The sequence below is a fragment of the Amia ocellicauda genome, chromosome 6 (genome assembly GCF_036373705.1).
Source record: "Amia ocellicauda isolate fAmiCal2 chromosome 6, fAmiCal2.hap1, whole genome shotgun sequence".
Taxonomy (NCBI): domain Eukaryota; kingdom Metazoa; phylum Chordata; class Actinopteri; order Amiiformes; family Amiidae; genus Amia; species Amia ocellicauda.
In genome coordinates, this window is record NC_089855.1 from 3301527 (window position 1) to 3325442 (window position 23916).

Consider the following 23916-nt stretch of genomic DNA (forward strand, 5'->3'; position numbering starts at 1 on the left):
TTAAAGTAACAGATGTGAGAAACATCCTATCTGGCTTTGTTCAAGAGCCCGCGATTAGGATGAAAATGTCCCTTTAGCTGTGGGCTTCCTTCTGAGCAGCAGACGGAAGTGGTGTAATCCTGTGTCAGCTTCAAACCTGTCACCGATGACATGGCTTTCACCACGGCACCACTCTGCTACCTCAACGGAAGCCATGCAATCAATGGCATTAGAACAATACTTGACACAGAAACAGAGTGAACCTTTTAAATAGTTTCCTTTCCAAGCTGTTCAAGGAGAGGGGAAGGGAAAGTGGGTTACTAGGCAGGGGAACAGGTCTTCCGTCCGGAGGTGGTACTGGCAGTGACTGCCTTCTGTAATTCACTCACATCTCTGACACGAGCCTCGGCCCGCCTACATCGCTGCGTTGCCTTTGACACAGTTCCCACTGGAGTCAATTCCAGCTCCTGGGCAACCTGGAGATACTGACAGTTCTGTCTTGTCTATAGTTTTAGCAGGGATGGTGCTGTCCCTCTCCAAGAACATCAATGAGTGGGTATATTCTGCAGGGTTTTTTTGTTGTTGATTTTTTATTGGTTGATTCTTTAACAAGTCCTTGAATTTTACAAGTCAGTTGTTTTCCTCACTCAGCTTAAGAGCAGCCATCCCAGACACAGTTTCTGTTTTTAAATTGTAGTTTCCCTGACATGCTGCTTGTAGCAGGATCCTCTCTAATACAATTCTGGCTTCCACTGGGCCTCTCAGTGGCAATGGAAATGCAATAGTGCAATGTGATATCCCTCTACTGTCTGTACTCTCATGTCATCCTCAATGTATTCATACATGAATGTATTAATTTATCCCTTATTGTGACGTGAGCTCTTCAGGCACACCGAGTCATTGCGCAATGCTCTGTCTAATGTAAACACGGATTAGGCTAGGAGCAGCACAGTGGCAGCAGTGGGAACACGTCAATGACAGAGCTCTGTAAAGCTCGCCAGCTGATCTTCAGTCTTTTGGCTTCTTCTCTGCAAAGTCTTCTGTAATAGAGATGAAAAACACAGGTCATCGTTATGGAAAAACTACGCATGTTTAAAATGGGCCTGAGCCTCACGCACCCAAATACATGGCACACACATGGGAAACTTGGCCTGCAAACCATGATTGCTGTATGAAATGCTCGGAATTGTCCATCCTTCCCATTCCTGAATGTAATTTCCCATTGAAACTGAAAAGGCCCAGTCAATTTTAACTTGTTAATTATTTTTCTGACCTGACTTGCTTGTGTAGAGCAGCTTCTGAATATAATGCAGTGTCCCCGCCTTTAACCCCTTCACGTCTGCACTCCTCTACTCCAGCCCCCAGTGGTATTAGTGTGTCTGTCCACGTAACTGTACAACCAGCTTTCAAATCAGCGATCCAGGGGATGCCTGCCCTTCAATTTGGACACTACAAAGACCTTTTCAAATTCTTATCGAAGTTCCACATGTAGTGGCAATGTTACTGGACCAGATCTCTTGTAGGAATAAGATTAAACCTTAACAAACAAACCTAAATTGGCATCCACCTCCATAACCAGCTGGCTCTTCAGATGTAGCGGCCAGCTGGAACAGTTTTATTTGGCACAGAGGTAAATTGACTGTCAAGCACCTGTATATTAAAAAGATACAGCTGTCAGAGGCGCAGCGGTTGGGCAGGTTAAGATACTCTGTACGAGTGAACCCACATCCAGAGAGAGACTCCAATCGTCACTGCGTTCCCATACATGGTAAAGGGTATAGGATGTTGAGAAGCTCAGATTCCACTCAAGCACAAGGAGCATCCAAATACGCAATAATCATTTCAACATTCATAGTGGTTAGCCAGGTGATTACATACGATTATACTCCATGCAGGGTGGTTTGCTAGAGTCATTGCATTGTGTTCAGTTAGACACTGATACCGGTTCCAGTCCAGATGATTGAGGGGGCTATGGGAGATCGCGTGAGTTGCTATGTAAAGTTCTAATTTTAAAGGTGTTTGATTACAGGGGAAAAGGTTATACAATACTGTTGTGTGTGGGATACGGTGCCAATCTTAGACCACAATCACTCCACACCTTTGAAAGGCTTGTGCTCTCTTGAACGCACCATCTCACACTGCACTCCATGCCACAAGGCAAGACCATGCCACAAGATGGCAAAGCTATTCCAAAAAGAAAAGGAAATAAAAGCACTGAACTCTGCTGGAGACAAGGGCATTGAGAAAGCATATACTGAGAACAAGGCCAGGTCCCAGCTGGACACATGACTGCAGAGATGCAGATTATGTGAAGGTTTCTCTCCTGGCTTCACCTTACTGCTCCTGGACCACAGACCTGCTTCTGAATCACCAATATTCTGTATACATTATATTGAAAACAATCATTTTTGAGTTTTACATGAAATGGTTTAGAAATTTCATAAAATGTGTTGCATTTTAATATCATACTGGCTGGCCTCTCCAGCTCAGTGTGCTTCTGCTTTTGAGACTGTACTGAAACATCAAGAATATTCTCATCATGGATTCTGCGGATGGTCTGCGTTTGTCAGAAGGACAAAGGAAGTAAAATGACACCAGAAATTACTGAAATTCTAATTAGTAATTTGTTCCTAAACATTAAACTGTTAGCAGTGTGGATGTTTTCTAGAACCTTCTGCATTCATACAACAGCAAAAATAATATCTTGGTACCTCACTCACTCTTTACATTGCAGATTAAATAAAGCATAGTAGCTTGATTATGAGTGACTGGCTTCCTCTCTGGTGGTCAGAAATGTGCAATCCTTGGTTACACTAAATATTTTAACGGTTCTGGATAAACATTCGAATCTCATGTAAAAGATCTCTGTCTGATGGAGATTTGTTTGTCAGAAAAAGCAACTAGAGCAACAGGTTCACCTGCGAACCCACAACCCATATGAAATCTCGTAGGCAAAACACTCTGATATCGTGGAATGGATTCAAAGCTGAAACCAAATGCATTTTAAGCAGCAGAATAGCGTACAGATGCCTGAATGTGTGCGTCAAGTGCATTACGGTACTCACTGTCACCTGCCTTCCCAGTGGATTTGGAAACTTCCCTCGACAAGACTTGAGGTAAAATAAGAACAGCAATGAGCGTGTGATGCACAAAACAAAACCACCTCCATAACCTGTGGGAATGCCGTTTGCCTGCAATAAACTTTTGCCACAGCATACAGCACATGTACACCTCATGGCGGTAAGACATGCCTCGAGTCTCAGCAGTTTGAGATGAGGTTACAGTCCTGACCCTGCCTTGGCCAGAGGAGAGTATCCATCTTAGATCAGTGAAATCCTTGAAGCATCCTGACACACTTCCCAGTCTTTACTTTCTGATTAACTCAGCTTTGCTGTAGTCTGACAGGTACTCCATCCCGCAGCTGCTATTCCAGTGCAACTCCAGCACCGTCACTGTTGACACAGGGACACTCTGCCTCCACATTGTCATTAAAGCGGCTTCTGCTTCTGGCTCCAGGCAGAGCGCCTCGGTTCAGATGTCTACGGTGAAGCGGCAGTATGTGCAGAGGGAAGGTTTTCGTCTTGTCCCAAGAGCTGGACATTGGTTTGGAGAGAGTACATCTTTCCTGATGGTGTTGTTGAACATCTTAATTCTACATCAGTCCTGGACAAGCCTGGTCAGGAATTGAGGGCTTCTGCAGTGTCTGTTGATTTGCATTTGCATTTTTTGCTTTTGCTGCATTTTTCTTGCATGCATACGTACATCCTGGGGATCATATTTTTTTTTCCTGATAAACTGTTGATTTTACCACATCATTTACACTTAACTACTTAAGATCAAGATGCCAGCACTGTTTATCAACTCATCAAAATGGGCGACAGATCAAAAATGTTCCTTCTCCTCAACATTGTGTTTCTGGCTTCAGTCCAATTTGGCTTTTAAAGCATGGATGTCTAGTTTGCAGACGTTTGTTATTGGTTAGCCAGATTGTCTAATCAAAAGGTCTTCAGCTGGATCACATTTACTGGACTTAATAGGAATCAGAGACTTTAGATGAAGAAATATTTTGTTTAACCGATCCCAGAATCCTTAGGGCTTGGCTTCACTCGAGAAACCCCCACACCAGTGATTAGAGACAGAGCTAAGAGACATTTATAATATTGCTATTTGAAGTGAAAAGTGCATAGGTGAAGAAATCATCATAGAAAAATAATGAGTTTCTGCAGGGAGAGCTCTTGAGCCGATAGCTCAGTTGACAAATACATTGTTCTTTTTAAAGCAGCTGCCAGCTAGCTGATGTATGCAGTGACGCAGCAAGGCAAGATTGCACTCCACACACGGCCACACGATCTGCACACAATCTGCGCACAGTGACTGTAGATGGTAAACAGGTTTCCTGGGAACAACAACACTACCACCCTGAGTACAGACCCGCCATGTGGTTCCAATCTGTCGGCTCCTGAATGTCCTAGCCCAGACCTGCGATAAGATGTTGCATGTAGCTGTAACACCAGTTTGCAGACAACGTATTCCAAACCTACACATGCCCAAGCTTTCCAGAAGAAGGTAGAGATAAAAGTCTTGAAATCTGCTTCACTGGCAAGCTACACTGAGCACACTCTTCAGAGATCAAATGCACAAAGGGAAAGTACAGTACAGTAATAGAGGGACTTCATTAGGCATTGGTCATAGTAAGGGCACAGATTTGCGTGCCACTGACCCACAAAGCTCAATGATGGCCTACTCTGCCCACATCAGCAGACAAAATCCCATCGATCAATGTCGATTCAAAGTCTATTGCTGGGCCTTCCTTTGTTGAGCTTCTTCCATTAAAACCACAGATGCCATATGGTGACTCAGGCATGGTTCTCCGCAGTGCATTGCTGTACAACAGAGGGGCTGCACTGCACTGTGCCAAGACCTGTTGGCATGCCTGCCTGCCTTGTCTAGAGGAATAAAGGATTTTAATGTGACACAGCCACCCAGTCAGAATCTCCGTCACCACTCTGGACATGCTGGTTTCACACGAATTGGATAGGGAAGTCACATGCCCCAGGATTAAATATACTTTACCACCAACAACTGACAACTGTCCAATTTCTTCTCGTAAACCCTCAGCTTCCAAATTGTCAGTTACTGTTTGGGATTTTTTGTTGTTGTTGCATTTTCAGTCTTAGTGAATCAGCTGGCTGAGCTAAGTCACAATCAATGGGGAAGAGGAATGGAAATGACTGCTCATTCATCTTTTATTACTACTGCTGTGGGAAGTGCGGAAACGTAACCGAAGCAAAACATGTTGCAAAATGTTAAAGGTTTCTTACTCTCTAAAGACAAATCTGCTGCAAATAAAATCTATAAAGCATGGCTGACCTCATTTGAAACATGTTTAATAGGTGGTATTATACAAATGTATGAAGATTATATTTTTAATGTAGCTAAGCTGCATTTACAATATAGGATATATATTTTTATACATGTTAGTCTATAATCACATTTGTATGTAGTATTCAAAACATAGTGAGATTATGTTACATCATACATTTTCAACATATGAAATAAATAAATGGATTACAGTCTGCAGATGGAGTACTGTCTCTTCTCTTCCTCAGCTACTGGTATTTAAATCCTGTTATAAGCCATTATTCTCATCACATGAGATGAGAGAAGCATGAGCCTGTTTAGTGGATGCGTTCGCTCAGGGAATCCTTCCAGTCTGCCCTCAGTGCCCTGTGTTGTCAGCCCTGGTCTCCAGTACCCGTGACCCCTGAGGTCACGCTGGGTTCGTATCTCCTCAGCACAGCTGGAATGCTCTCCTGGACAAGTGTATCCTGTTACAGCAAAAATACGTACAGCAAAAATGGTCTAATTTCACTGAGAAACTGAGAAATGGGAGTTCGAGCGTCCCATGGGAAATTCCCAGGCGCGGAGGGGAGGTGTGTGGCACGGAGCCAAACAGGGACAGAGGAGTCACTTATGAACCCACAGTTTCCTGTGTCTTCCCAGCAGGCTGCTCACCAGCATTTGGAAGTCACTGGCCTGGAATAATCGCTGCTTGATAAAATCCCCCATTATTCCAAGCTGGTAAAGTTTTGTTTTGATCAGTTATACTTTCCAGGAAAAATGTCTCAGACAACCAGGACGCTAATTTTCCAATGTGATGTAAGAAATGACCTTTAATGGCAGCGTGTGTTGAGAAGTGTACGACACCGTGTCAAATTTTCCAGCAGGGTTATTGCCAAAGCTGCACCACAGTCAGCTGGTGATGATCGGATTTTAACCAATACCAAATTGGGTAGAAAAATGCTGGGTTTATCAAAACAGCTGTACCACCATTATATACACTCACCTAAAGGATTATTAGGAACACCATACTAATACTGTGTTTGACCCCCTTTCGCCTTCAGAACTGCCTTGATAAGAAACAATGCTCAGGTAGGCCGTGGCATTTAAATGATGCCCAGTTGGCACTAAGGGGCCTAAAGTGTGCCAAGAAAACATCCCCCACACCATTACACCACCACCACCTTCCTGCACAGTGGTAACAAGGCATGATGGATCCATGTTCTCATTCTGTTTACGCCAAATTCTGACTCTACCATCTGAATGTCTCAACAGAAATCGAGACTCATCAGACCAGGCAACATTTTTCCAGTCTTCAACTGTCCAATTTTGGTGAGCTTGTGCAAATTGTAGCCTCTTTTTCCTATTTGTAGTGGAGATGAGTGGTACCCGGTGGGGTCTTCTGCTGTTGTAGCCCATCCGCCTCAAGGTTGTACGTGTTGTGGCTTCACAAATGCTTTGCTGCATACCTCGGTTGTAACGAGTGGTTATTTCAGTCAAAGTTGCTCTTCTATCAGCTTAAATCAGTCGGTCCATTCTCCTCTGACCTCTAGCATCAACAAGGCATTTTCGCCCACAGGACTGCCGCATACTGGATGTTTTTCCCTTTTCACACCATTCTTTGTAAACCCTAGAAATGGTTGTGCGTGAGAATCCCAGTAACTGAGCAGATTGTGAAATACTCAGACCGGCCCGTCTGGCACCAACAACCATGCCACGCTCAAAATTGCTTAAATCACCTTTCTTTCCCATTCAGACATTCAGTTTGGAGTTCAGGAGATTGTCTTGACCAGGACCACACCCCTAAATGCATTGAAGCAACTGCCATGTGATTGGTTGGTTAGATAATTGCATTAATGAGAAATTGAACAGGTGTTCCTAATAATCCTTTAGGTGAGTGTATATATATATATATATATATATATATATATATATATATATATATATATATGAATGTATAGTGTATATGAAGTATTCACCCTCTTGGGTTGTCTACCCAAGGCAACAAAAATGAAATTGTAATGCATTTAAATGGGATTTTTTTCCTTCTTTGATTTACTCAAACTACTATACACTTGGAGAGGCAAGATAATTTTTATTGTAAAACAACAGTTAATGGGAAAAAATACATGTTTCGGTATTCACCCCGCTGAATCAACATATGAACGTGGTCTTTAGAGGTAAGTCTCTACCAAATTTGCACATCTGGATTATGCAATATTTGCCAATTCTTCTTGGCAACATTGTTCAAGCTGTCAAGTTGGATGGAGACCTTCAAGTCGTGCCACAGTTTATCAATGAGGTTCAAGGCTGGGCTTTGACTGGGCCCCTCTAGGACATTCATTCTCGTTCGGTCTTCGGTCGGACTGAAGCAGAGACTGGGTGTGGCGTGGACAGTGCTGCAGGTCTGATACAAGGCATTGTCCAGAGAACAAGAATCGACTCCACTAACCCTGAGGGCTGCCGTGTCTCCGAGTGGCAGAGAGGAAAGCCTGGTAGCCCCTGTCAGTGAATTTTAAAAACTAGGTCAGAGTTTTATGATGTTTTATGATGTTTTGTGGAGCTGGAAGGTGCTGGGTTTCGGGCTCCATGTGCTTTATATTAGCAGTGTGAGGTCCCTGTGCAGCTACAGGAGGGGGGTGCACGGAGGGGCTGGGTTCACTGCGTCACATTGACCCACTTTCCCTCGGCTGTTATGGCTCAGTCATTCACCTTTACTGCAACAGTAGCAAAACAGTTTGTTTTAATGTTTCCTTCATTTCTGATGTAAAGATGATTTGTTCATTGGCGTATTTATTTATTTAGTAGTTATAGGTTTGATTTCCCCCAATGATTGTATTATGGACCAGGAGTTCAGTTTGCAACTCTTAATTAGTTTGTAGTTTGGCAAAGGGAACACTCTGGTGAAGACAAGGAGCCGGGAAACCGTCCAGCTCCCATGGAGTCTGTGGACTGACAGGGAGCGCTGCCTCGGCCCATTTCAAAACTCCTTTATTAAACGTAAAAGTCAAGTGACAGATATGACATGCAGCTGCTGGAATTTGCAGTTTCTGATGATATCAGCACCCTTTCCCCCTTCACACCTCTCTCTGCTTGCATTTTCTGATGCATGTCTCTGATTTCAAGTTCTTCTGGCCATTTTGTTTCACAATACAGTGACACAAATTGACTATGAAACTAAATATAAATAATTTGCAGTTTAACAAGAAAATAAATGAACAGAAAGAACAGGAATACCACAGATAATGACAACCCTGGTATTTTTCCAAGGGACATTTCCCGAGCTCCATTAGAGTACAGTATTATGTTTGCCTGCGTCACAGGGGAAATGCTGCTGCCGGCCGCAGACTGCGAGGAGCGGTGTATGGCAGTGTGTCTGTGGTCAGAGCTCACAGTAAATGGGCCATAAACACATGCATTAGGTCCAGAGGAACGAACCCAACTCCTCACCTCAACTGCACGTGGTGACCACAGAGCAGTGTCCGGCCCTCTCTCCCCAGTCTCTGAGCGCCCTCTGAATCACACTGGTCCATTTCCCAATTCCCCAGGGAGCTCAGTTCAGGACTGCAGTGGCTGCAACTGATTTACAGCTTCGCACACTGAGCCATTAAAACCCCAATAGGAAGTCCTGAAGATTTATTGGATTATTTTTCATTTCAAAACAGACTTCCAATGCAAGATCTGGCAACGCGGTTCTGAAACTGGACACGGTGCGTCTGGTGCTCTGACGTGTCCAAGTGCTGACACACCTAATCGGAAATGTGTGAGGGAGTACTGTGACGTGATTGTTGTGTGTGTGTGTGTGTGGGGGGGATCTTTCCTAATGGGCACCAACAGTAATTGGGTTCCAATACCAAAAACACAGATGCACTACAGCCAACCCCACACTGCACAGTGAGATTGTAACTCAAACACAGACGAAGCACACAAACTAAGCTTTGAATCAGCAGTGTAACACTCGCACAGCGATACTGTAAATTAAATTAAAATAAAAAATGTAGAGTGAATGAAACAGATGTTTTTCTGTGTTTATTAAAAACAACTCTAAGTTTAATGAGTCTCCAGTGAAATTCCTCTAATATGCTCCAATAAATTGTGTTTTTCTTAGTCATTCTACAGCAAACAGATCTTTTACTTCCCCGGTAATGGCACACTGTATCCTATTATACTAATGAGAAAGAACCATTATCCCAAAGCTGGGGGTTTTCTAGGAAAAAAGTAATGAGTAGTCTACACTGACATAATGGATCAGCTTAAAAAAGCAAAAGATAATTACTCACTCTCAAAATAGCCTCCTTAGCTGCTCGGTATTAGTGAGAAAATTATACTGGGGAGTTTAAATCACCCATTTCCTTGATCTTCAAGGAGCCCCAAGCAGCTCCCCTTCACTCGCTGTCCTTGCGCTCACTGGAGGTTCAGTCTGCACTCAAAGACAAGGACCACCCAGAACTGAGAGACCCGGGGTTCAGGATGACCTCGGGGAAAGATCCCGGTGCCCTGACGAGGCCCATACCCTAACCCCTGTCAGGACACTACTCCTGACTCATTCCCCCTATCAAGGGCAAGCCCTGTCCCATGTTGACACGCAGGTGGGAGATCCAGATGTAGCTATCGTTTAAAATGTTGCATACAGAGTGCAGGGCTTGGGTGGTAGGGTGGATGACAGGTACTCCAAAACCTCAGTTATTTTCACTTGGATGGTAGCAGCTCAAATCTATTTACCTTATATGAAATTAAAAATTAAAAAGGTCTCTGTTTGCTTTGTGTGTAACAGGCTGCAAATAGCTTTCATATGCACATCTACATATGTGAATTGTACCAGTTATTTGTGTTGTTAATGTCAAATGTGTGTTTATTCCTAATATTAATCATCGCCTAATTGCTCACTCTTCCCTGTAGGCGCGGGAAGATGTTTGACCGAAAGTAAAAACACAACGTCATTGCCATTTCTAATTATTAGTTGCTTTATCAGTTTGTTTATGTATTTTGCATGAGAATAAATAGTTGTATAATACACATAAATCAACCACGCACACGACTCACGGTCACATAACGATGAGAAAAAACAGATGGATAGCCTCTACACAAACTTGTCTGTGAGAAGAGGGTTATAGTCAGCCGACACGGAATAAACACCCACAGGCACACAGCGAATAAATCACACCCCGGACAGAGCGAATACAGGGGATTTCACTCCATACACACAACACTGCAGGCCAAGGGAGCTGCAACCACGGGAGTAAAGGGGTAGTAACTCCCATTTACACACTCAATTATAGCCCATAACAGCCATCTACTGACACAAACGTTTACCTGAATGGTACAGAACAATAAAGATGTCTATTAACATACTGACCTGGCGACACTTGGCCCTGTCGTCCAGCTTCACACAGCACAGTGTAACAATCAGCAGCGCGTTACACACTTACCTACAGCTGCGTGCACTGCTCTGCGTAAAAGGCTCAGCACTTGCTGTTATTCTTGTTGTTATCGATGCTCTCCTCACAATTAGTTTAACTTTGTGTAGTTTTAGTAGAACTGTTAGAAAAAAGTCCGATATTCGCTTCTGCTTATTTTCCATTTTGCAGCCGACACCAAGTGAGCGGGCTTTGCTCTCGCTCTCGCACGCCAGTAACTGCGGTGCTGATTGGCTGTCGTCAAACTGTATAGGCTACGTCTTCCCTCAAGCAATCACGATCATCTATTATTCTGCCCGGCCTGCCCCCTGCCGTTTAACAATCACACCCGTCTCAGGGTTAGCAATGTATTGATAAAAATCGTATTGCGATCCTCATCACTGCGTTAGCACTGGCGGGGGGGTGCTGCAGCAACCTCAACACAACCCTTCCCGCGCATATGCCCTTCCCTTTATGTTTCTCAGACACAACAGACACAGACGCACACAGACACACAGACACATTGACACACAGACGCATAGACACACACACACAGTCTCTCAATTTCCTGCGAATGTCTGCATCAGCAGTTTTTACAAGTCTGTTTTCATACTGCTTCAATTTTTGATGAATAGCTTTCCCAAAATGTTCAGGCTGCCCCCCGGGGTAAGGAATATAAACAGAGCTGAACCCCCCCTTCCCAGCTGAGTGTGGCTCCACGTGAGCTGTGTCAGTCCTGACCCAGTTGGCTCTGGCTCAGCAGTGTGGTAAGCAGGAGGATAAATGTGTTATCTGAGCCCTGCCCCACCACCTGGCTGGGGTCCAGCTTCCCCTGCAGGATGAGATGCGGGAGAGCGTGGCCCGCAGACCTGTCGGCGTTGTGAACTCTGTGCCACCTGTGTGTCTGTGAGAGACCCACAATCCACTGCCACAGCCGGTTGTGCGTCTGCGCTGCACATGAGCATGACACTCCCTGTCATCGTCCCTCTCTCCCATGACCACGTGACAAGAGCTGCTGTGTTATTGCTCTGAGTCCAGCCTGGAGAGGACCTTGGCTCAACCTTTCATTCCAACCACAGGGCATCACCCAGCACAGAGCCCTCGTCACATCGGAGCACCTGCGTGGAATAGTGGGTGCAGAGGGAATGCCCCCTGCTGGGCCAAATAAGAAGGGAACGCAAATTCAAATTATTATGGGTGTGGCCAATATTTTTTTCCCACACAAAAGACTTTAGATAAATGTATGGTTTTGAAGACCAGTCAAGAAGGGAGTTGCAGAAGTGGTGGAGAGAGAGAAGTGTGTGAGAAGCGCAGGGAGAACACGGCCAGGGGCATGTGACTTCCAGGGCCTGGCGAATGTCTGATTTTCCTTTCCATGTTTGGAACAAATCCAATTCGTTTTTATTCTCAGCGTGAATAGCCGCATGTGAGTGGCTGTGTGTGCTGCTTTTCTCCTCACAGTGCTCGGGGACTGGCACACGCCAAGCCTGCAGGATTTACCTAGTGGTCCTCCGGCAGAGTTGTCTGCTAAAGCCTGGCTTCCAGCACCATGGAGCCCAGAGATGCCGATCTGCGTTGACTTTGGCTCAGAGGGACTCGGGAGAAGCCAAGAGGGCCGTGACTGCGCGCCATCGGGAAGGCGGCGCTCTGTGGCAGGCAGGGCTGCCAGACACACTCACAGGGCAGAGTAGCACCTCACGGCTGCAGGGCTTGGGTTTCAAGGTTTGGAGTGGGACTAGTCCCTCCCCCACCGAGTTGTGTGCTCGAGAGCTGAAGTTTCAACCTCCTCTGCAGAACCGACCCGGATGGCGCTGTCGGCTCGCAGTGGAATATTCCTCGAGTTCAACAAGAACACCGAGAGTCAGACAATGGACTCACTGTTGCTAATTGGCAGTGAGGGAGCTCGTATAGGTACCACCCCCACCCCCCAAAAAATATATAAAAGAAACGAATAATAAGTCAAGGTCCTTTACTGCTTCCAAACATTTAAACATCAAATCATACATCACTCTTTGCAAACACAACAGTCTGCACAGAGTGCTGAGATGAAGATCAGAGGGACAGGAGGCCCACTGTGGGAGAACCGCCCGCCTGGCCAGCGCTCCTGTCTCTGACTGCACGTGCCGGGCTGAGTCTGGGCCAGCGCCTCCTTCCCTGAGTGCACGTGCCGGGCAGGGCCTGAAGCTCTGGGCTCAGCCTGAAGCCCTGCACCTGCAGCCTGGCACCACACAACCACACAGAAATGAACAATACGAGTCTTGAGCAGGGACTGCCACTATCAATCGAAACTGCTCTTTAATCGTATATATATTAATCAGGTCTTTCAAGGAATATATATGCATTATTTTATGCACGGGGCCGGCTCGGGGTGGGCGTGCACGGTTAACGACAGAGCGACTGCGCCCCTTCCTTGTGACAGACACCCCCACCCCCACCTCCGCACTCCCCGTTCCAAAGTCAAACCACATGCAAACTGACACACGCTGCGTCTGAAAGAGCTCTTTATTCCCCACTGTGCACGCTGGACGAAAAAAGGAAAACGAAAGAGGAAAATCATATAGTTCACAGGCAGCTGATTTCTGTTCTTCGGTTTCAGTGAAAATAGACCCTTTGTTTGCCTTGACACTTGCCGCAAGAGGCTGAGGTGCTGGGAAGTGCTGACTGTGCACATTTGGGGGGGCAGCGACGGTGTTTCTATACAGACGCACACACATATGGACGCATATCCATGTATGTGTGTATGAATAACTCTAAGGGCCTGTCTATCTACCTACCTACCTATCTATCAGTGTATCTATCTACCTTCCTACCTATGTGTCTGTCCATCTGTATTTCTCCATCTATCACACATTATTATACCTGTCTATTCCCGGCAGTTCCCTGTGTTTCCTGTTGGTCAGGCAATGGTGACTGAGATACTGGGCTGTGATGCAGTAGTTTGCATGGTTAATACTGAAGAAATATGTGTAATAAGATCTATAATCGATTTCTCTCTATATATATACACATATACACAAATAAATCAATAAATATTCCTGCACTGATGCACGATCAACAGGCTGCGAAGGGGCCTAGATGGTTTTCTTGCCGAACATCCATAAATGTAATGGAAATGTGTAAAGTGGGGCGCAAAATATTAATTTGTGTTTATTGGAGAGGAGAAGCCCATTTGCAAGCTAATAAAGTCTCGAGCAGATTTTCTATTTTCTGTTTTCTTTTTCCTTTATGAGAAGTTCCTATGACGACCTGGTTTCGCGCCCTGATTACCGTTCATTTGGGGCACATTTGCTTCACATGTGTTTCCCCTCAGGCCCCACTGGGGTGAGACTGACAGACCCGAAACCAGAAGAACCACAAACCGCAAACAACTCCGTGCTGACATCCCATACCCTGTAAAATCCACTTTTTTAAAGAGTATATTTCTCTTTTTTCTACCCAGCTGTGTGAATGAAACCATTTCAGCTAGTCTTTGTATCGGCACAGAGCAGCCCATCGCAGCCCACCCTAGACCCAGCTGTCCTTCAGAGCGGGAAGGCTGGCCCGACTGGTCCTGAAGCACAGAGAGAGATGGAAAAGCATCGCTGTTAGCATTCCCGTCTGCAGCAGTACAGCCATGCGCATCCCTCAGAGGCCAGAACTTCACCGCAGCGCGTCGGTGTCAGTTTGGTGGGCTTGCTCTGTCTCGCAGTCACAGGGCTGTGCATGACTGCTTCTCTCTCAGCCCGGTGGCAGCCATGCCAACTATTACTAGGGCATGACATCACCCGACACACCTCCTGCTGCACACACACAAACACGCACACGCACTGGAGTGTGACATGCTCCCTTCACATTCAGTTTGCTGTGCCCTTGTCACACTGGCACAGGCCCCTTGTCTGTCAACAGAGGCTGTGTTCAGTTACGTCTCCGTCTCGCATCATGGTCCCAACGTTGAAAACAGCTGCTGAATCATGGCCAGGTGGAACAGGAAGGCCCTGGGCCAGGACAGCGTGTTCAGGGGCTGAGGGATTGCACGTTCAGGAGGAGTGCTGGGGTTGGTGGTTGGGACGGCCTGACACAGCCTGTCCTGGAGAGACCCCTCAGCCTCAGCAGGCGCTCCAGTTGTGCGAATGCCATGTCTTCCACTGTCTGTTTCCACTTATTTCATTATATTTATGCGTTTATTAGTTGGCTGAGCCTCTAGATATGTTACTTTATTGAAGTTCTAAATTATCTGAATAAATAAAGTGCTAAGTACCAGCACAGTTTCCATCCCAAATACACGTGTAGACATTAAACGGCGCAGTCCCCGTGTGGGAAGCGGAGCTGGGGCCCAGCGCGCACCGCCGGCTAATGCCCGCTGACAGAACGTTACTAAACGTCGGTCCCTGCAGGGAGAGCGTCAGACCCGCTCCGCAGCTGCAGCACAAAAACAACTTATTACAGTTTTATAAGTCTTCTGCGGCAGCCCGGCCAAATTCCCTGTGTATCAGTTAGCCGCCCCCTCATCATCCCACTCCCCTCCCTCCTTCCCCTTTTTCTTCTTTACAATTGCTTTGACTTCTTCGGTATAATGCAACATTGACTTTAACAAGTTGCAGCTGTTTGTAGGCCCCTGCGCTGACAGCACCAATCATCCCTCGAGCGCACGTGACTCCCCGTGCAGAAACGTGTTGTTTGTGCCTTCCCCAGAAAAGGACAGTAAATTAATAAATAAATAATCAAACTAGCGGCTTATCGACTAGTTACAAATCTCACCAATGACATGGGACTGTGTTTAATTAACAGCAGCCAGCTCAGCTCTGCTATGAAGAGCACTTGGCAATTAAGCCCCGGTAGCTCAATCTCCCTCTTCACCCCTCCATATTGACGCAGTGCGGCGACACCGAGTGAAGTCAGTGCGGGTTGTAAAAAATGAACGCTTTCACAATCTAAACCCTGTTCCCAGCACTTGACATCCCTGCTTCGCGTATGAAGAGTGAAACGTTTCAGCCGCACTCTCTCCTCAATGTTTTAAATTAGGTCAGAGGGAGTTTTCACACGCGCAGCTCTTACGCACAGACTCTATTGTCGTTTTATGGCCCCGGTGTTTAAAGAATAAATCTGCTCGGCTCTGCTCTCGGAGTTGTTGTTATTTCTCTACTAGGACAAACTCCTCTTCACACCAGACCTGGCCGAGGCCGAGTCCAGTCGCAGAACTGGGGGTACTGGTAGACTGGCAGTGGGACACCGTAGCAGAGTTTCGGTCTTGTTAGAGAAACGAACCGTCCTGACAGAAGACTGACAGACATTGAGGGAAACTCCTGAATTCATCAACGTGGGATGTTACAGTAAAGAGATGGTGGAATAAATTGGATTATAACCATAAGAATTACAATAATGAAAGTGTCATCTTGGTTCCAGACACTCTGGCCTGAGTCCCTGGAGAATAACTCTGCAGCTCCCGTCACGTTGCTGAGATTCTGCACACGACATCTTGAATTCAGCCTTAAAGGGGAACTCTGCATCCTGCTTCAATATATCCCTGCACTAATTCACCTACACGACTGTGTGTTACATTTGCACAGGCCCCGTGCCTCTTCTGAGCAGCTCTTTAATTTCCTGTGGGACGTGGAGTTGAGGGTCAGCGAGTCCTGCAGCTCCAGGGCCCCATCCGCACGGCCCGGCCCGCACTGGGCAGGTCACACAACCGGCCGCGACCAGCTGGCACTGCAGCCGCAGCGGAGCCATGCAGAAGGAGCCGGCCTCACACAAGTGTGCGACAGGGAGGAGGGGAAGGGTGATTTTCGGCAATGTCTTAGAGTGGACTCAGGCTTCCCTCTAGTGGCCAGCAGGTGAACTGTACATTTTATCATTATTATATTATCATTATTATTATATACATTATTATTATTATCATCATAATAATAATAATAATTATTATTATTATTATTATTATCAGTATTCCTTGAAAAGCTGCCGGAGGTCCTCTGATTTGGCCCTCTGCTCTCTCACATAAAGGAAGTTCAGGGCTCTGGAAAGTTCGGACAGGTGCGGGGCCTGTCTAAAGTCTGCCAGGACCACACAGCTGCTATATATAATGGGATCTGCCCAGGGGTTTCAGCTTGGACCCCTCAGAGCTGATGGGGATGCCAGGACGTGGCCCTGCAGAACCTGGAGGACTGCACACAGCGCCCCATCCATGAGAACCTGAGAAAGGTACAAATAAGAAGATGCCTGCGGCCCCATCAAGCTCACTGGGTTGTTTGCTAAATGTGCATCCCTACCATCCCCTCTCTGTATCCCTGAGTGGTCTTTGTGTGAGATTTTAAACAACAGATATAGATTCAAGTCATGCATATATGCCTGGAATGTAAATTACACCTCCATTTATAAGAGCTGGATAAGCTTCCTCTGACTGGTCTATAAACCACAGACACCCTGTTCAAGCACACCTGCAATGTTGCTCATGGCTCGACCCCTTGTGGAGTTACAGAGTGTTTATTTGCAGCAGTACGAGCTGTCCCACTTTAATAAGGGCTCCCTCAGATCACAGTCACTCACCATTTACTGCGATACCGATACTGAGATCAGCTGTTTCAAAGCATAACCCTTGACTACACACTGTTTGTGTATCTGCCTGACAGACTTGGTGAGCACAGCTGTACGCAGTGGCCAAAGGGGACAGTTTACCTGGACAGATGTTCCAGGAAGCTGCAGTGTGTTTCCTCTGTCAGACTGGGCCGTGGATCAGAAGCCCGTCACCACAGGGGGACCTGAAGACAGAGCACACAGGTCCCGAGATCTGTGGAGATCTGTACGCTCAGTAACACCCAAGCCGCGGCACTCAGAGCCAGAATCCAGTTCTGTACGTGTGGCCCAATAAAGCGCAGCCCTTCTTGAATGTGCGGCAGAATGTGCAAATTAAAAACACGCTATTGCCTTATCGCCTGTAGCCTGAAGCATTAAAAGTTTTATAACTCCAGTTATAATGAGTCCCTGGTCTCTATAATTTTGAGAAAACAGGATTGTTAATGTGCACAAATGTACACTTGCAGTTATTGGATCCATGTGGCGCTGGAGCCCTCCCTCACGCTTTCATAAACACATTTCAGTGTCTGTTCTCTGCGTCCTCTGCGGCTCCGGCTTTGTGTAACTTCTCATTTCTCACTGCAGCAGGTGAATTCGCTCTGAGTGCTGCAGTTTAAATCAGATACATTGACATGCAGCCTTGGACTAAATCCTAATTTTGTCAGCACTAGCAGGCCTGGCCAATGGACAATCAGAGTGCTGCCCTGGAGAGAACAGGGTGCTACCTGCTCTCACCAGAGCAAATCTTCTGAGTGTCTTAGAGCCGATATCTGCTCGCCCTTCCTCTCATGGCTGGCTGACACCTTGTGAAAGACAGAGAAACACAGGTACTATGTGTAATGCACCACTGCAGTATATCTACATCCTTTATTTTTTCTAGACACCTGCACCATCTGAAGTGCATGAGAGGGTGTGAAGACATCTGTCCAACTCCACAACAACCTGATTCAGAGGCTTGTGAAATGGGGGTATATATGCCTTTCGAACCGCCGAAGCTGCCACCAGGTTGTAGTTCTTGCTGAGGATGGGGTTGCAGGGTGCATTTTTAAAAGTTGTTTATATGATGGACTCGATCTGGAAGAGTGTACTGTATCTTACCTGTACACTATAGCAACACATAAAGACACATTTTGGATTGTAGTGACCGTTACTGGGACCTTCACTCTTATCACACTCACAGTAATGAGCAATCTTCCGTGAAAGTATTTGTGGCGACTACTGTAAGTCTGCCTGGGCGAGTCTGGGTCAGCTGAGGAAGCAGTTATGAATATGATAATGAACTCTGCGCTCACGGGTGTTTCCCTTGACCTCTGTTTCACCGCCGCTCTCTGTTGACCCGTGTCTGGCACGTTACTCAGTTCACTGCACTGAACCCAGGGTCGCCAAGAGGACACGGCAGCTGCACACCCAGTGTTATTCACCTGACTGACATCTCCTCTGAGGCTCCCTGACTCCCGTGCCTTACTGTGGCACCCAACTACACGTCAAGGAGAAAAAAACGCTGAATATACTCTATACTAACATGCAGGAGTTGATGCAAAGCAGTAAATAAATAAATGGATAAATAAATAAACAAATCTCTGGCAAACAAGTGATCGCTTTGATGTTTAGTTCCCAGCTGTAAATGCAGCCAGCATGTTGCAATGAAAGCGAACCTGTGTGATCGCACCACCTGTCTGCAATAAAGACGGGCCTGCAAGCTGCGTGCCATCATCTGATGAGTTTGAACTTTCCCCAGGTCTCTCCTCACAGCCCTAATTAGTGAGTTTCAGACATGGCTGTAGTATACCAGCAGTCTTATAAAGCAGTGTGCCAATGCTTGGAGGGGGGAGTGTGTTTGTGAAATCTCTCCTCTATAAAAGACAAAATCACATGAAACCCTGTTGCACCTTGTGGACGATGACTCATTACACTAATATGTTTGTTTAATAACAATATGTCAAATACGACAATCTTTGTATTGTAACAGTTTAGAACTGTTTATTTATAACTGATATTAATCTGTATATTGATACATAATTACACATCATGTAAAAAAGTGCTGTCACATGCAGTATCTTCAGACACTTTAAAGTCTAGTTATTCTTCTTCTATTATTAGAACTAATTACTATTACTACTTCTAATATAACAAGTTTTCAGCGTCTCACATTTTCTACGTCATTAAATGGCTACCTCTGGGAAACGTAGTTCTCACTGGCTGCATTCTAGTTTATTCACAGAGGTGGTGGCCGGTTGAAAAACTACAACTCCCACAGTGCAGTTCGGCAAAGCGCAGCCGGGTAAGGTAAGCTTACAGTGGATGTTTTCTCTTCACGCAGCTCGGCGTGTGTGCGGTGCTGGAGGGTCTCTACCGCAGAAACCGGGCTTGAGGGCATCTGGGTGACATGCATGTGTAGATAACGTGGGAAGCACAGGCTCACGGGCTGCAGGGTGTGTGTGTCCCGGCGCGGGTTATGAGCCGCCTGTGTAAACGGGCTCACAGACCGGCGCACCGCCTGCAGTGTCGTGCAAAGTTTAATATGCTGTTTCATGAGGGCGTCGTGAGTGCATGGAGACCGACAGATCTGTCGCCAGGCCTTTGTGTGAACCACGGCTTGTTTTCGTTTTTGCACTACGAGTTTTCTTTCTCTCTGGTTCATACGCCTACCTCACTGCATTAATTTCTTGGCCTTTGGATCCCCATCGTTATTATTGCCAATTCCTAGGCACGCACAGAAACACAGCCATAACCGCGCCAGTCCCAGTCGTGTGATAACGTCTGCAGCACAGCAGTAAACTGGGCCCTGTGTGTGGGGGCTGCGGCCACCAGTACAAACAGCAGGGCCCGTGGCCACTGTGTATGTGTGTGCATTTATCTTTGGCTTAAATCAGCTCTCCTGTGCCGCTGACTCATTTTGTCAGACCACAAATAACAATAATAAAAGTATTAATTCTCTGCCGAAGCAAACATTTCTGCAGACAACCCATCCTCCCTTTAGACCTTATCCCAGCATTACATATAGACTTACAAGTGCAGCTGCACCAGTTGTCTCCCATTGGACATTTGGAAGAGGCCTACGTCTGACAGCGTGGGGACGTCTCCAGTCAGGAAGACATGAATGTTGCTTTTATTTATTCTGGGTAGTTTACCTAAATTCATCGTATTATCAATATGAATCCATGTCTGAAACAAAAACAGAAAGGAACAAAAGGTATAAACATTGTCATTATTTTGGGATCAGCCTGCATTAGCTTCAGCCTGCAGACCACCTGGAGGACCATCGTGGACCAGAACCACTGTGCTAAGGGAGTAATCTGATAGTGGGGAGGCATGCTGGATCCCATATTTGAAGAACAGTGACAGCATATTGTGTACAGCTGGAGAAATGGCAGTGTGCCGTGTTGTGTGCGGCAGGATTGACGGTGCCAGTGTGTTGTGTCTGTGCCGCAGGCTCGGGATGTTCCCCACTCCCCTGTGCTCCCACGCGGGCCGGGGCCCCTTCGCAGACGTGTACGAGCCGGCCGAGGATTCGTTCCTGCTGATGGATGCGCTGGAGAAGGACTGTGAGCGACTGCGGCAGATGGGGTGGGTCACATCACACACTGTCTTCATCTAGGAGAAGAATGTCTTAATTCATTGGCTTATCTAAGAGCAGGTGGCTCATCAAACCTGAAGCGGGTCGAACCGAGTCAGGTGTGCATCCCTGTGCTGTGGCACCAGTGAAGAGCTCAAATATGTGACTGTCTGTCTGTGCAGCCCGTCTGTGTGTCTGGAGGTGGGCTGTGGTTCCGGGGTGGTCTCGGCGTTCCTGGCCTCAGTCGTTGGACCTCAGGCAGCTTACTTGTGAGTACAGCTCATGTGATTTGTGTATTTTTTTTTAAACGGCCTTATTAAACCCCGGCCTGTTCTGAGTGAGACTGTGATGAAGGTGGGACCCCAAAACTCCACTTCATATACACCCCCAACCTTAGGTGAAATGGCAATCCTCTATGTGTGAACTTGTGGGTCTGTATAGAATGCATGTTAACTGGGAGTGTGCCAACTACATCAGTGTTGTGTGTTGACTGGGTCGGTGTGTCAGCTTGTTGTGCGTTGACTGGGTCGGTGTGTCAGCTTGTTGTGCGTTGACTGGGTCGGTGTGTCAGCGTGTTGTGCGTTGACTGGGTTGGTGTGTCAGCTTGTTGTGCGTTGACTGGGTCGGTGTGTCAGCGTGTTGTGCGTTGACTGGGTTGGTGTGTCAGTGTGTTGTGCATTGACTTGGTCGGTGGGTCGGTGTGTCGGTGTGTCAGCGCGTTGTGCATTGATTGGGTTGGTATGTCAGTGTGTCAGCGTGTTGTGCGTTGATTGGGTTGGTGGGTTGGTGTGTCAGTGTGTCGTGTGTTGACTGGGTTGGTGTGTCAGCGTGTTGTGCATTGACTGGGTTGGTGTGTCAGTGTGTCGTGCGTTGACTGGGTCCTGTGTTGACTGCGTCGGTGTGTCAGTGTGTGAACGCTGTCGTGCGTTGACTGTATCATTGTGTCCACTGCCCTCAGCTGCACCGATGTGAACCCCGCTGCATTGCTTTGCACAGCCGAGACAGGGCGCTGCAACCAGGTCGGCCTGCAGCCGGTCCTCAGTGACCTGGTGAGTCTCACCGGCGGCCCGGGCGCCTCCACGCTGCATCCAGCTCCTCTCTCACCAGCAGCCTGGGGCTCCTACCCTGACCTCTGACCGCTGACCGCTGACCTCCTGCTTGTGTTTCACTTCCCAACCTGGGACCAGATGTCCCCTGCAGCTCTGCTATCAGAGCAGTCACACCTGGTTCCCTCATGAGTTTGTCATTGGTCCACAGTGCTTCCCTGTCTGTGTTTCAGCTCTAACCACGATCCCACACTTCTTCCCTCCCTCCCCCAGCGATCAGTCCGACGCCCTTAGCCCACACTTCACTTCACTTCACTACACTACACTACATTGGCCCACACTGCCCATCTCAGTAGCCTTTGCTGTTGTGTGAGAGTGATGCCCAGCTGTGCTGACCTGTGTGTGTGTCAGGTGGAGGCGCTGCTGCCGCGGCTACAGGGGAGAGTGGACGTCCTGCTGTTCAACCCCCCTTACGTGGTCACGCCGTCAGAAGAGGTGAGAGGTGCGCCACACACACGCAGGGATGCACACAAGTCACTCAGTCATACTCAGCTGGTCCCTCCCCTGAATGTGTTAAATGCTCTACAACAAAGTTTTTGAGTATCCAGCAAGCTTTCACTGCACTCTTTACACCTCCATAGACTGGCAATCACGACATAACCAACGCAAATCCTTTACTTACCATTGCCACGTTTAAAGACAATCACGAACGTGTATACTGATACCTGTAACTGCCTCAGGTGACGTGCTGGTTTACTGTTGATCGGCTGTGCTCTGGTTGTCTCTGCCTGTTGTACATGTTCGTGTCCTGCTGTATTGTTTTTATACGGTCTGCTGCTAGGTCTGTTTTTAGGTGGTTTCATGGTATCTTTATGTAACTGGTTATAATGTACTTTGGCATTTCTTTATTTAATCCCAATACTCATTCCCTGCAGGAGACACTTTTTGCCTCCTGCCAGGCTGTTATTGTAAATAAGAATTTGTTCTTAATTAACTTGCTTGGTAAAATAAAATTAAAAACAGTCACGCCGCTGCCTCTGCCATTCCAGGTGGGCAGCTGTGGCATTGAGGCGTCCTGGGCAGGGGGCAGGCGGGGCCGGGAGGTGACAGACAGGCTGCTCCCTCTGGTCCCACAGCTGCTGTCCGGCCTGGGGGTTTTCTACCTGGTGGCCGTGCAGGAGAATGATCCAGGTGAGAGGTCACTGTGTGTCCGTGTGCCTCCCTTTCCCTGCACGTTGCGGTCCTCTCACACCAGCAGAATCATTTCATTTGTGAACGATTAGAAGTGTAGTTGAATCTGAGTTATTGAAATATTGAAATGACGTGTGTGTGTTATATGTATACTGGGATGCACCCGTCTCTCCGCGGTGTTGTTGGGGGTGCGTCCCTGTGTCTCACTGCCGCCTGTGCCTTGCAGCAGAGATCCTGAGTGTCCTGGGGGAAGCAGGGCTGCGGGGGGAGCTGTGTCTGAAGCGCCAGGCCGGGAGGGAGACCCTGTCCATCCTGCGCTTCTGTAAACCCTAACCTCTGACCTCAGACCTGGGGGACACAAACTCCAGCTGCCCATCTGTAGATGCTTCCCTGGGGGAGGGGCCAGGAGACCACATGGCCTGTCCGGTCTGTTTGCAGCCAGAGATGGCCTTATATGCAGCGCGAGAGTCTCTGCCATCCTGGGAAAATCACGTTAACACTCGGACAGGCTGGCAGCCGTTCTCTGAGCCAGATGTCTGCAGTTGTCTACCAGAACGAGCGTTAAGGATTTAAAAGAAAAGAAAATCTATTCCCCACCAAGGCTTAGGGACTGAAGCCTAGAGGATGCAGCTCCACACTCGGTCCAGTACTGTATCAGACGACAGTGCGCCCCCCAGCTCTGCAGCTGCAGGACAGAGTCAGTGTGTGGAGAAGGTGTTGTAAGGTGCAATGGATTTCTAACTCTTTGAGCCTCTGTAACCAGCTCTGCAGCCCCACCTCCAATTCACTGCTGTGTTGTGTGCTATAAATATATATGAAAAAGTACCAACATTTTCTCAGGTGTTTTATTTTCCCACAT

At 47.1% G+C, this 23916-nt stretch overlaps 1 protein-coding gene and 1 long non-coding RNA gene across 5 annotated transcripts; one reads left to right on the forward strand and one right to left on the reverse strand.

Moving 5' to 3' along the window:
- Window positions 1–867: 867 nt before the first annotated feature.
- Window positions 868–10970, reverse strand: LOC136751759 (uncharacterized). The gene is made up of 3 exons (XR_010817058.1): window positions 10749–10970; window positions 1531–1629; window positions 868–1019 (listed from the first exon to the last, which is right to left on the reverse strand). It is a non-coding gene; the product is annotated as an uncharacterized LOC136751759 (long non-coding RNA).
- Window positions 10971–19512: 8542 nt separating this feature from the next.
- On the forward strand, window positions 19513–23882 carry hemk2 (HemK methyltransferase 2, ETF1 glutamine and histone H4 lysine). 4 transcript variants are annotated; one of them, XM_066705805.1, is made up of 7 exons: window positions 19513–19550; window positions 20697–20831; window positions 21003–21089; window positions 21779–21869; window positions 22278–22361; window positions 22916–23057; window positions 23284–23882. In XM_066705805.1, the coding sequence occupies exons 2-7, from the start codon at window positions 20704–20706 to the stop codon at window positions 23388–23390; spliced, it is 639 nt and encodes a 212-aa protein (XP_066561902.1). In that variant the 5' UTR covers window positions 19513–19550; window positions 20697–20703; the 3' UTR covers window positions 23391–23882. The 4 variants fall into 4 exon arrangements, with proteins under 4 accessions (XP_066561902.1, XP_066561901.1, XP_066561899.1 ...); XM_066705804.1 differs by lacking the exon at window positions 19513–19550 and adding an exon at window positions 19565–20386; XM_066705802.1 differs by lacking the exon at window positions 19513–19550 and having other exon boundaries at window positions 20393–20831.
- Window positions 23883–23916: the final 34 nt, after the last annotated feature.

What these genes read in the sequence shown, in the direction of transcription:
- hemk2 (XM_066705802.1), top strand. Translation starts at nt 20,632, where the DNA reads ATGGCAGTGTGCCGTGTTGTGTGCGGCAGGATTGACGGTGCCAGTGTG. An exon ending in TGGTCACGCCGTCAGAAGAG is followed by an intron (nt 22,362 to 22,915) that starts GTGAGAGGTGCG and finishes CTGCCATTCCAG; the next exon opens with GTGGGCAGCTGTGGCATTGA. An exon ending in CGTGCAGGAGAATGATCCAG is followed by an intron (nt 23,058 to 23,283) that starts GTGAGAGGTCAC and finishes TGTGCCTTGCAG; the next exon opens with CAGAGATCCTGAGTGTCCTG.